The sequence below is a fragment of the Oncorhynchus nerka genome, linkage group LG20, assembly GCF_034236695.1.
Source record: "Oncorhynchus nerka isolate Pitt River linkage group LG20, Oner_Uvic_2.0, whole genome shotgun sequence".
Lineage (NCBI taxonomy): Eukaryota > Metazoa > Chordata > Actinopteri > Salmoniformes > Salmonidae > Oncorhynchus > Oncorhynchus nerka.
The window spans coordinates 20,152,009-20,164,409 of NC_088415.1; the positions used below are offsets into that span (position 1 = coordinate 20,152,009).

Consider the following 12,401-nt stretch of genomic DNA (forward strand, 5'->3'; position numbering starts at 1 on the left):
ACTTGCTGTATGCTTCCTTCTCTCCCACAGCTGTGCTTGATGAGTGGAGAGATCATCCAGATGTCCAATCAGATGAGTCTAATCTTTGAAGCCATGGACCTGTCTCAGGCCTCTGTAAGTCAACAAGCCATCAACACACTTGCAGGTACAGGTAGACTTCTTCTTTTGTCCCAACAACAGTATCTTTCACGAATCGGTAATCTGTATATCTATCTCTCCCCTCCCCAGCCGGCGACAGTGAGCAGGTGTGGTATGATCTACATGGAGCCCTCTCAGCTGGGCTGGGAACCCCTGGTGACCTCCTGGATCAACACCCTGCCAGAGCCCCTGCAGGCTCCAGACAACACAGGCCTGCTCATGGAGCTTTTCCACTGGCTCCTGCCCCCCTCCCTCAGGATGCTACGCAAACAATGCAGGGTGGGTGGACCACAAGCTTTAAGTCCAGAAGTATCAATTGGAGTTTGATCCTGTATATCGGCTATTGCCCTGCACCACAGTGTGTATATATATATATATATATAGTTTACAAGCTCTATAACATGTCTGATTACTTTCATATGTTCTAGGAGGTTGTCCCCACCAGCAACAGCAACACAGTGGTCTCCCTGACTCGGCTCTTTGAAATGCTGCTCACCCAACCTTTGAAGGAGGACACGGGGAACAAAAACATACGGACTTGGGTCATGGTAAGATATTTAACAGAGTACTGCTGTGCGTGTCTATACTGAATTGAAATGACAGAAATCAACATACTCAGCTCAACTCCATCTCTCTTTCTGTGGCAGGCAGCCTTTGCCTTCTCCCTGGTGTGGTCGGTGGGGGGCAGCTGTGATACAGACAGCAGGAAGAGGTTTGATGAGTACCTCAGAGACATCATCTTAGGGAAGGCAGACAACCACCCCATCCCCGCTTCCGTGTCCAAATGGGAATGTCCCCACGATGAGAAGGGTCTGGTCTATGACTATTACTATGAGGTCTGTAACATTCCACTGGTCAATAAGGCTTCTGCAGTGTAAAACAGTATTGTTCAGTTTCTATGAAAATACATATATTTGTTTTCACAGTTTAAAGGGAAAGGTCGCTGGGTGCACTGGACTGACTCGATCAAGAACATCAATCTGGGGGACAAGAACACCAAAGTGCAGGATATCATCGTCCCCACCATAGACACGGTCCGATACACCTATCTCATGGACCTCTGCATCGACTATGGAGTGTAAGCATGCGCCAACACACCCAGACTAATGGGGATGTCGTTTGTGTTTACGCACTTGCATTGTGGTCAAACATCATAATATTCAGTTGATGCGTTCTATTTTAAAACAGCCACTGATCATATGTCTGTCTCTGTGAAGGCCGTTGCTGTTTGTGGGGCCCACTGGGACAGGGAAGTCTGTGTACGTGAAGGAGAAACTCATGAACAACCTGGACAAGGACCGCTACCTGCCTTTCTTCATCAACTTCTCAGCACGCACCAGCGCTAACCAGAGCCAGGTGAACAATGAAGAGCTACAGATGCTTAATTTGACCCTGTTTCTCACAGCAGGAAAATAATCCTGCAGCAACAGGCAATGTGAATGATTATGTCAATGATGGAGTTTATTTTTTTTGTAGGGTTTGATACATTTTTTGTTAGGGCAAATCAAGTCTGACATTTTTTAAAGTGGAAATTACAAACTTTAAAAGCCTTTTTGAACATTGAATAAACTACCATTTGCATTTCCTGCTATGCAGGAACATTGTCTGTGACAACAGAGTGATCAAATTAAGATGGCAGTTCTGTATGAAACATGATCTCTTTCATACAGTATGTTGATCACGTCTGATCACTGGATAGTCAAATTAATTTCACAGAAAAGCAATTTTTTTTGTCCATTATAATAACATCAAATTGATCAGAAATACAGTGTAGACATTGTAGACATCAGCATTTGTGGGTTCGATTACAGGCTCAAAATGGCAAGAAACAAATAACTTTCTTTTGAAACTCGTCAGTCTATTCTTGTTCTGAGAAATTAAGGCTATTCCATGCAAGAAATTGCCAAGAAACTGAAGATCTCATACAACGCTGTGTACTACTCCCTTCACAGAACAGCGCAAAACTGGCTCTAACCAGAATAGAAAGAGGAGTGGGAGGCCCCGGTGCACAACTGAGCAAGAGGACAAGCACATTAGAGTGTCTAGTTTGAGAAACAGACGCCTCACGAGTCCTCAACTGGCAGCTTCATTAAATAGTACCCGCAAAACACCAGTCTCAACGTCAACAGTGAAGAGGTGACTCTGGGATGCTGGCCTTCTTTAGACCGGTGGAAATGTGTCCTTTGGTCTGGAGTCCAAATTGGAGATTTTTGGTGTCATTGTGAGACGCGGTGTGGATGAACGGATGATCTCCGCATGTGTATTTTCCTCCGTAAAGCATGGAGGAGGAGGTGTTATGGTGTGGATGAACGGATGATCTCCGCATGTGTATTTTCCTCCGTAAAGCATGGAGGAGGAGGTGTGGGGGTGCTTTGCTGGTGATGCTGTTTAAGTGTGTCTTGAATTCTAAATAAATCACAGACAGTGTTACCAGCAAAGCACCCCCACACCATAGCACATCGTCCTCCATGCTTCACGGTGGGATATACACATGCAGAGATCATCCGTTCACCCACACCGCGTCTCTCAAAGACATGCCGGTTGGAATCAAAAATCTCCGATTTGGACTCCAGGCCAAAGGACAGATTTCTACCGGTCTTATGTCCATTGCTCGTATTTTTTGGCCCAAGCAAGTCTCTTCTTAGTAGTGATTTCTTTGCAGCAATTTGACCATGAAGGCCTGGTTCACAAAATCTCCTCTGAACAATTGATGTTGAGATGTGTCTGTTACTTGAACTCTGTGAAGCATTTTTTTGGGGCTGCAATTTCTGACACTGGTAACTCTAATGAACTTATCCTCTGCAGCAGAGGTAACTCTGGGTCTTCCATTCCTGTGGCGGTCCTCATGAGAGCCGGTTTCATCATAGTGCTTGATGGTTTTTGCGACTGCACTTTAAAAGTTCTAGAAATGTTCCACAATGACTGACCTTAATGTCTTAAAGTAATGATAGACTGCCATTTCTTTTCACTTATTTGAGCTGTTCTTGACATAATATTGACTTGGTATTTTACCAAATAGGGCTATCTTCTGTATACCACCCCTACCTCTTCACAACACAACTGATTGGCTCAAACACATTAAGAAGGAAAGAAATTCCACAAATGACCTTTTAAGAAGGCACACCTTTAATTGAAATGCATTCCAGGTGACTACCTCATGAAGCTGGTTGACAGAATGCCAAGAGTGTGCAAAGCTGTCATCAAGGCAAAGGGTGGCTATTTGAAGAATCACAATTATAAAATATATTTTCATTTGATTAACACTTTTTTGGTTACTAAATGATTCCTTATGTGTTATTTCATAGTTTTGATATCTTCACTATTACTCTACAATGTAGAAAATAGTAAAAATAAAGAAATACCCTGATTAGGTGTTCTAAAACTTTTGACCGGTAGTGTGTGTATATGCACTTTAGATTTGAATTTACACAGTGACTATGAGGTTAAAGTGCAGACTGTCAGCTTTAATTTGAAGGTATTTTCATCCATATCAGGTGAACCGTTTAGAAAGTACCACACTTTTTGTGTATAGGGACCCCAAATTATTGGGATAATTATTATGTGTATAAAAGTAGTAAACGTTAAGTATTTACCCCTACATTAATGTGGATGCTATCCTGATTACAGATCATCCTGAATGTGAACTTTACAGGTGCACATATCATACCCCCAGGACATGCTAACCTCTCACCATTACAATAATGGGAAGTTAGCATTTTGGAGGGGGTATGATATTTGTGCATCTAACTTTATCACTCATTATTATTCACAATTTATTCAAGATTATCTGTAATCATGGTCGCATCCACATTAATGTAGAAGCATTTACAAACATATTCTTCTCGTATTTACAGTAAAAGTGACTCCAAAATAACACAATACATTATTTAACATTAATTTCTACTGGACAAAAAATGATCTGAACCACAACCAAAACAAACAGCAAATGCATCCAACAAATTTGTAGAGTCACAAGCTTGATGTGGTCATTGTGTGCTATGAATACTTTAGGAGCTCACTGTTTATACAGTATATTCTTCCACTGTTTGTAGAACATCATCATGTCCAGGCTGGACAAGAGGAGGAAGGGGGTGTTTGGCCCCCCCATGGGGAAGAAGTGTGTCATATTTGTGGATGACATGAACATGCCTGCCCTGGAGCAGTTTGGGGCACAGCCTCCCGTGGAACTCCTACGCCAATACTTTGACCATGGCAACTGGTTAGAGACTACTACATTACAATGCCATCATATCTTGCTTTAGGCTATAATGATCAGTGACATACCTGGAACTTATCATGTCTCTAAAGTTTACTTTCACTGTCTTCCCAGGTATGACCTGAAGGACACCACTAAGATAACCCTGGTGGACCTGCAGCTGATCTCAGCTATGGGGCCTCCTGGTGGCGGGAGGAACGCGGTGACGCCTCGCTTCCTGCGGCACTTCAACATCACCAGCATCAACGCCTTCAGTGACGACACCATGGTGCGCATCTTCTCCAACGTGGTGGCCTTCTACCTCCGCAACAACGAGTTCCCCCCAGACTACTTCACCGTGGGCAACCAGATAGTGGCCGCCACTATGGAGGTGAGAAGGTTCAAGAGATTACATTGGTAGTTATTTTATTTCCACAAGCATAAAACCCACTAGATTTAATCATATACAAGAGTAAAAAGTTGTGATTTCATTCTGACTCTTTTTAAACTATGTAAAATCAAGTTATTTCACTTTCTGTTTTTCTTCTTCGCCCACATCTCTCAAAAGGTCTACAAGAAGGCCATGGACAACCTGCTCCCCACGCCAGCCAAGTCCCACTACACGTTCAACCTGCGCGATTTTAGCCGCGTGGTGCAGGGTTGCCTTCTCCTCAAGAAGGAGTCCCTGGAGAACAAACGCACCATGATCCGCCTCTTTGTCCACGAGGTGTTCCGCGTCTACTACGACCGTCTGGTGGATGACCAGGACCGTGCCTGGCTCTACCTTCTAATGAACGACATCGTCAGGGACCACTTCAAGGAGAACTTTGAGCAGGTGTTTGACCACCTGAAGGCTCCAAGCAGCAAGGCAGTAAGTACAGAAGATGTTGTTTTTGATGGTGGTTTGTTTACTGTTGTTTAGTTGTGGTGATGAGGTTCCTGTGTTCCCTGTCACTAGCCGCGTGAGGAGGACATGTGTAACCTGCTGTTTGGGGACTACATGAACCCTGACCTGGAGGACAATGATCGTCTGTACGCTGAGGTGCCCTCCATGGAGAGCTTCGGCCAGGTGGTGGAGCTCTGTCTGGATGAGTACAACCAGACACACAAGAACCGCATGAACCTTGTCATCTTTCGGTAAAGGCCTTTAACGTCAGGGTTTGGGTTTTTATAAGCACAGCATGAGAGGTTAGCTACACTCACTGGAAAACTGACTATTTACCCATTTGCATTTAGCTACGTGCTGGAGCACCTGTCTCGTATCAGCCGTGTGCTGAAGCAGCCAGGGGCAATGCCCTGCTGGTGGGGGTGGGGGGCAGCGGGCGCCAATCCATCACCCGCCTTGCCACCTCCATGGCCAAGATGACCCTGTTCCAGCCAGAGATCTCCAAGAGCTACGGCCTGAACGAGTGGAGGGACGACCTCAAGGTGAGACTTTAGACTATTAACATAGAGATTATTCCAGGAAAGGTTGGACAGGAATGGCAACAGTATACAGATAGTTGAAGAGTTGTCACTAGAGGACTTGGGCTGGTATATTTGTTGTGTGTGTTCCATATCATTTTTCTGATTGTTTGCTTTTTCCTGTGCTGCAGCTCCTGCTGAAAAGTGCAGGGGTGAAGGGTCAGAAGACGGTATTCCTGCTAACTGACTCTCAGATCAAGGAGGAGGCCTTCCTGGAGGATGTGGACAGTGTCCTGAACACAGGAGAGGTGCCCAACCTGTTCGCCACGGACGAGAAGGCGGAAATCATGGAGGTAGGTTTTCATAGACCAGTCAGATGGATAATAGGCTTTGGCTTATTAGAGTTAGGCTATGGTTGAGGTTGGAGTTGCTGGGGATACTGCCCTTTTTTCATCACATCATCTAAGCAGAAGCATTCACAGTGAGTGTTGTGAATGAGAGGAATAATCATTGCAACCTCTGCCTGCTCCCTCTCTCTCCCCAGGCGGTGCGGCCTATCGCCCAGGCTGGCAATAAGAGTGTGGAGTTCAGCCCCCTGGCCCTGTTTGCCTACTTTGTGTCGCGCTGCAGGGAAAACTTGCACATCATAGTGGCCTTCAGTCCTATAGGAGAGGCCTTCCGCAACCGACTACGCCAGTTCCCCTCCCTCATTAACTGCTGCACCATCGACTGGTTCCAGGTACAGAGGCAGTACAAACCCTATTGAATCTGAGGGCTTACACTGTATACTAACCATGAAGTAATAGCAACAATCTTTTGCTTATCAACTTCCTTCACCTCCTCTCTGAACTGCATCTCCCAGCCCTGGCCAGAGGAGGCGCTGGAGCGCGTGGCCAACAAGTTCCTGGAGTCGTTGGAGATGAGTGAGCATGAGAGACAGGAGGTCATGCCCATCTGCAAGACCTTCCACACTTCTGCCATCCAGCTCTCTCACAAGTACATACAACTCTTCCTTTCCATCTCATTTAACACAGATATCAGATATTCTCTTCTCATGCTACAGAAGTTATTGATGACAAAAGAAACACAGCAATTCCATTTGAATGACTTTATCAAAACAGAGTAAAATTGAGGACAGATTTATTACATATTTATTGCACGATAGCTGAGGATGTTGTTGTTCCCAGGTTCCTTTCGGAGCTGGGTCGCCATAACTACGTGACACCCACCTCCTACCTGGAGTTGATCGCTGCGTTCCGTCAGCTGCTCACCCAGAAGAGAGACATGGTCATGAAGGCCAAGAAGAGGTACACCAACGGCCTGGACAAACTGGCCTTCGCTGAGTCTCAGGTACATCAAACCGATTGTTTTTATATTGCATGAATGTAGGGATCTATGTGGATTGTGTGTGTCATGGTTTGCTGCCTCATTAAGTACACAGTACTTGAGACCTAAGGCAATTTGAATCAAGTGTTCTTGAACCTTTGATGTGTCTGCGTTCACCCCTTTGTATTACACTGTGCTCAGCCTTAGCTCTGTCCCTCATGAGTATGATCTGTTGTGTAGGTGAGTGAGATGAAGAAGGAGCTGGTGGACTTGCAGCCTAAACTGGAGCAGGCCAAGATAGACAACACCAAGATGATGAAGGTGTTAGAGGTAGAGTCAGTGCAGGTGGAGGCCAAGAGTAAGGTGGTGCGTGTGGACGAGGAGGCTGCCACTCTGAAGGCCAACGAGGCCCAGGCCCTGAAGAACGAGTGTGAGAGCGACCTGGCAGAGGCCATACCTGCCCTGGAGATGGCCCTCTCAGCCCTGGACACCCTGAAGGTAGGAACAAATCAAATTTATTTATTTAGCCCTTCGTACGTCAGCTGATATGTCAAAGTGCTGTACAGAAACCCAGCCTAAAACCCCAAACAGCAAGCAATGCAGGTGTAGAAGCACGGTGGCTAGGAAAAACTCCCTAGAAAGGCCACAACCTAGGAAGAAACCTAGAGAGGAAGCAGACTATGAGGGGTGGCCAGTCCTCTTCTGGCTGTGCCGGGTGGAGATTATAACAGAACATGGCCAAGATGTTCAAATGTTCATAAATGACCAGCCTGGTCAAATAATAATAATCACAGTAGTTGTCGAGGGTGCAGCAAGTCAGAACCTCAGGAGTAAATGTAAGTTGGCTTTTCATAGCCGATCATTAAGAGTATCTCTACCACTCCTGCTGTCTCTAGAGAGTTGAAAACAGCAGGTCAGGGACAGGTAGCACGTCCGGTGAACAGGTCAGGATTCCATAGCCGTAGGCAGAACAGTTGAAACTGGAGCAGCAGCACGGCCAGGTGGACTGCGGACAGCAAGGAGTCATGCCAGGTGGTCCTGAGGCATGGTCTTAGGGCTCAGGTCCTCCGAGAGAAAGAGAGAATTAGAGAGAGCATACTTAAATTCACACAGGACACCGGATAAGACAGGAGAAGTACTCCAGATATAACAAACTGACCCTAGCCCACCGACACATGAACTACTGCAGCATAAATACTGGAGGCTGAGACAGGAGGGGTCAGGAGACACTGTGGGAGACCTTGTCAGTTGCACAATTGATGGCATTCATCCGAAATGTGTCTTCTGCATTTAACCCAACCCCTCTGAATCAGAGAGGTGCAGGGGGGGCTGTCTTAATCGACATCAGCTTCATCGGCGTCCGGGGAGCAGTTGTTGTTGGGGGTTAAGTGCCTTGCTCAAGGGCAGAACGGCAGATTTTTCCCTCCTTGCCTGCTCAGGATTCGAACCTGTGACCTTTCAGTTACTGGTCCAACGCTCTTGGGATTCTGATCAAGCAGAGATCAGCCTGCCTGCACAGTCTTACCAAAGGGGATTGAAAGACTTGCACAAAGCAAACAGACAAGGTATGATCTTATCTGATCTCTCTTCCCTCTCAGCCCTCTGACGTGACCATCGTGAAGTCAATGAAGAGCCCTCCGTCGGGGGTAAAGCTGGTGATGGCGGCTGTGTGTGTGATGAAGGAGCTGAAACCTGATAAAATTGTTGATCCTGCTGGGACTGGACAGAAGGTCAGAAACTGCTCTACCTATTTTTTAATTTATTAAATAAAATGTGTTTGTTTATATGTTTAATTATGTTTTCTTACCATTTGAATAGATTCTTGACTACTGGGGCCCGAGCAAAAAGCTTCTTGGTGACATGAATTTCCTACGAGACCTGAAAGAGTACGACAAGGACAACATCCCTGTGAGTCCCTGTGAAAAAACAAATGTGTTGAATTGCATTTAAACTGAAGTATCAATGTAAATCTATATACTTTTTAATTGACTCTCTTCTCTTTTCCCGGCTAGGTCCCTGTGATGCAAAAGATCCGCAGTGAGTACATGACTAATCCTGACTTTGATCCCACCAAAGTGGCCAAGGCCTCCTCAGCCGCCGAGGGCCTGTGCAAGTGGGTCACTGCCATGGAGATCTACGACAGGGTGGCCAAGGTAGTGGCCCCTAAGAAGGCCGGCCTGGCTGAGGCTCAGCTGTCTCTGGCCACCACCATGTCCCTGCTGAACCAGAAGAGAGCTGAGCTGAAGGAGGTGGAGGACCGTCTGGCCCTGCTTCAGAAGACATTTGAGGAGAAGACTGAGGAGAAGGCCCAGCTGGAGTTCCAGGTGGACCTGTGTGCCCGCAAACTGGAGAGAGCCGAGAAACTCATCGGAGGCCTAGGAGGAGAGAAGACCAGGTGCTCTGGATGATGGAGATGATTAAATATATTGATTGTTTCAAATGGCTTGTGTAGGCCATTAGTACCTGAGGTCTTTGCTATGTCCTGAGGGACTTTGTGTGCTTTCCCTCTACAGGTGGTCCAAAGCAGCAGATGACCTTCAGAACACCTATGATAACCTGACCGGTGATGTGCTCATCTCAGCTGGCGTCATCGCCTACCTTGGAGCCTTCACTGCTGCCTTCAGACAGAACTGTGCCAAGATATGGACCAAGCTCTGCAAGGTACAGGCACTTACAGCAGCACCTCAGCTCAACACCAATTCATTGTCACCAATCTTAATCTCGTTATTTATTCCTACCCTCCAGTCTAAGAACATTCCGTCATCAGATGATTTCTCCCTGAGTAAGACCCTGGGAGACCCCATAAAGATCCGGGCGTGGAACATCTCAGGTCTGCCCACCGACAGCTTCTCCATAGACAACGGGGTCATCGTCAGCAACTCCCGCCGGTGGCCCCTGATGATCGACCCCCAGGGCCAGGCCAACAAGTGGGTGAAGAACTCTGAGAAGGACAACAACCTGAGCGTGATCAAGCTAACGGACGGAGACTACATGAGAACCCTGGAGAACTGCATCCAGTTCGGGACCCCTCTGCTGCTGGAGAACGTAGGGGAGGAGCTGGACCCGTCGCTGGAGCCCCTGCTGCTCAAACAGACCTTTAAACAAGGTATGGAAAAGGACGGCACGCTCTGGTGAACATCATATCATGTGCAAGGATTTATCATTACAAACTAGTGTCATTTGATCACAGACTATTTGTTTGTGTCATCCAGGGGGCATGGACTGTATCCGGCTGGGGGAGAGTGTAATCGAGTACTCATGTGACTTCCGGTTCTACATCACAACTAAGCTGCGGAACCCCCACTACCTTCCAGAGCTGGCAACCAAGGTGTCTCTGCTCAACTTCATGATCACCCCTGAGGGCCTTGAGGACCAGCTGCTGGGCATTGTGGTCGCCAAGGAGAGGTGTGTTGCAACACACGCTACACTACTCGCTATGCTGTTTATTTATAGTGGATCATTTTCCAGTAATGAAGTTCTAATATAAACTCTTAACCTGTCTACCAGATACAGCACAGACTGCACAAAAAGCACTGATCTGTTTATGACCAGTCGTACTGTGACTGTATATGATGAAGATATAAATCTAGACGACTAACCCCTGACCTCATCATGTCTCTCTCTGCAGGCCGGAGTTGGAGGAGGAGCGGAACGCCCTGATTCTGCAGTCTGCATCCAATAAGAAGGTCCTGAAGGAGATCGAGGACAAGATCCTGGAGACACTTTCGTCGTCCGAGGGGAACATCCTGGAGGATGAGAGCGCCATCCAGGTCCTCGACTCGGCCAAGATCATGTCCAACGAGATCTCCAAGAAACAGCAGGTCTGGACCACACTGGAAAAACTCAGTCAAAATGTGTTGAAAGCCAATTAGAATGAGATGGTCTAACTTCTACCCCATCTCCCAACCCACAGATTGCTGAGAAGACAGAGGTCAAGATAGCAGAGTCTAGGGAGGGCTACAGAGCCATCGCCAAGCACTCCTCCATCCTGTTCTTCAGCATTGCTGACCTGGCCAACATAGACCCCATGTACCAGTACTCCCTCAGCTGGTTTGTCAACCTCTACATCAACTCCATACAGGACAGGTGAGAAACATGCTCCTACACAGATAACAAGGGTTTAGACCTCGTAAGTCACTAGTTAATGAATATGATGCACAGTTAGAGCGAAGCTCCTTTGTGTCCTAGGTAACACGTGGCATCTGTGTTTCAGTAACAAGTCCAAGATCCTGGAGAAAAGGCTGAGGTACCTCATCGACCACTTCACCTTCAACCTGTACTGTAACGTGTGTCGCTCCCTGTTTGAGAAGGACAAACTGCTCTTCTCATTCCTCCTCTGCTCCAACCTCCTCCTGTAAGTCCATACCACACACTGAGGTCAAACATTTAAGATGGATTTTTGTGAAATGAGTGAAGTCGTTTATTTATTGCTATTTAAGATAAGGTGGGATAAACGTGATTGTTTGTGTCTGACAAGTGGCTGTTTTTTGGGAGGGGGGTTTCTCAGAGCGAAGAAGGAAATAGAATATGGTGACGTTATGTTCCTGCTGACTGGAGGGGTGGGTCTGCAGAACAACGTCCCCAACCCAGACCCCCACTGGCTGCAGGACAAAAGCTGGGACGAGATCTGCCGGGCCAGCCACCTGCCCAACCTCCAGGGACTCAAGTATGACATAGACAAACTGCTGAGCTTGCCTCTTTTTGTTTTGGGGGATTAGAGATTTATTCCGTTTTTTGTTTCTGCTAATACTCAAATATGGAATATGTCGTCCTTCTCTGTGATTCTCATAGGGAGAGCTTCATCAAGATCCCAGATAAATTCTTGGTAATCTATGATAGCAAAGAGCCCTATAACACCAATCTGCCTAAGCCCTGGTGTGACTGCCTCAATGACCTGCAGAAGATGATAATTTACCGCTGTCTCAGGCCAGACAAGGTTAGAGAGAGAAATGAACCAATCCCTATTTACTTTTGCTGTCCACCTAAAGTCAATGCAAAGAGGACACTCGAAAATCAACACAGAGGTTGCTGAATGTAGATATAGGTGTGTGTGTGCAGACATATCATATGTTTGCATGTATGCTTACTGTTGTATGCTACTCCTTATGTTTCCAGATTGTGCCGGCCATCACAAACTATGTGACTGACAAACTTGGGAAGAAGTTTGTGGAGCCGCCTCCCTTTGACCTGAGTAAGAGCTACACAGACTCCAACTCCACCATCCCTCTGGTGTTTGTGCTATCTCCTGGAGCCGACCCCATGGCCAGTAAGTAGCACCCGACTGATCTCATGCGCAGACCTCAAACCTGCTACTGCTTTTGTTTGATACGGAAAATGA

General features: G+C 46.7%; 1 protein-coding gene across 1 annotated transcript in view; it reads left to right on the forward strand.

Moving 5' to 3' along the window:
* The window catches only part of dnah12 (dynein, axonemal, heavy chain 12), a 37,735-nt gene that overhangs the window by 21,114 nt on the left and 4,220 nt on the right, over positions 1–12,401 (forward strand). Inside the window, 29 exon segments of the mRNA XM_065005293.1 lie at positions 31–114; positions 229–417; positions 567–686; positions 786–974; positions 1,065–1,216; positions 1,356–1,494; positions 4,191–4,357; positions 4,469–4,724; positions 4,902–5,204; positions 5,292–5,470; positions 5,570–5,616; positions 5,619–5,761; positions 5,929–6,090; positions 6,282–6,476; positions 6,600–6,733; positions 6,925–7,087; positions 7,304–7,561; positions 8,662–8,793; positions 8,882–8,971; positions 9,076–9,458; positions 9,577–9,724; positions 9,809–10,169; positions 10,276–10,468; positions 10,692–10,884; positions 10,977–11,149; positions 11,277–11,417; positions 11,571–11,729; positions 11,855–11,999; positions 12,179–12,329. Coding sequence (XP_064861365.1) covers positions 31–114; positions 229–417; positions 567–686; positions 786–974; positions 1,065–1,216; positions 1,356–1,494; positions 4,191–4,357; positions 4,469–4,724; positions 4,902–5,204; positions 5,292–5,470; positions 5,570–5,616; positions 5,619–5,761; positions 5,929–6,090; positions 6,282–6,476; positions 6,600–6,733; positions 6,925–7,087; positions 7,304–7,561; positions 8,662–8,793; positions 8,882–8,971; positions 9,076–9,458; positions 9,577–9,724; positions 9,809–10,169; positions 10,276–10,468; positions 10,692–10,884; positions 10,977–11,149; positions 11,277–11,417; positions 11,571–11,729; positions 11,855–11,999; positions 12,179–12,329 — 5,149 coding nt within the window.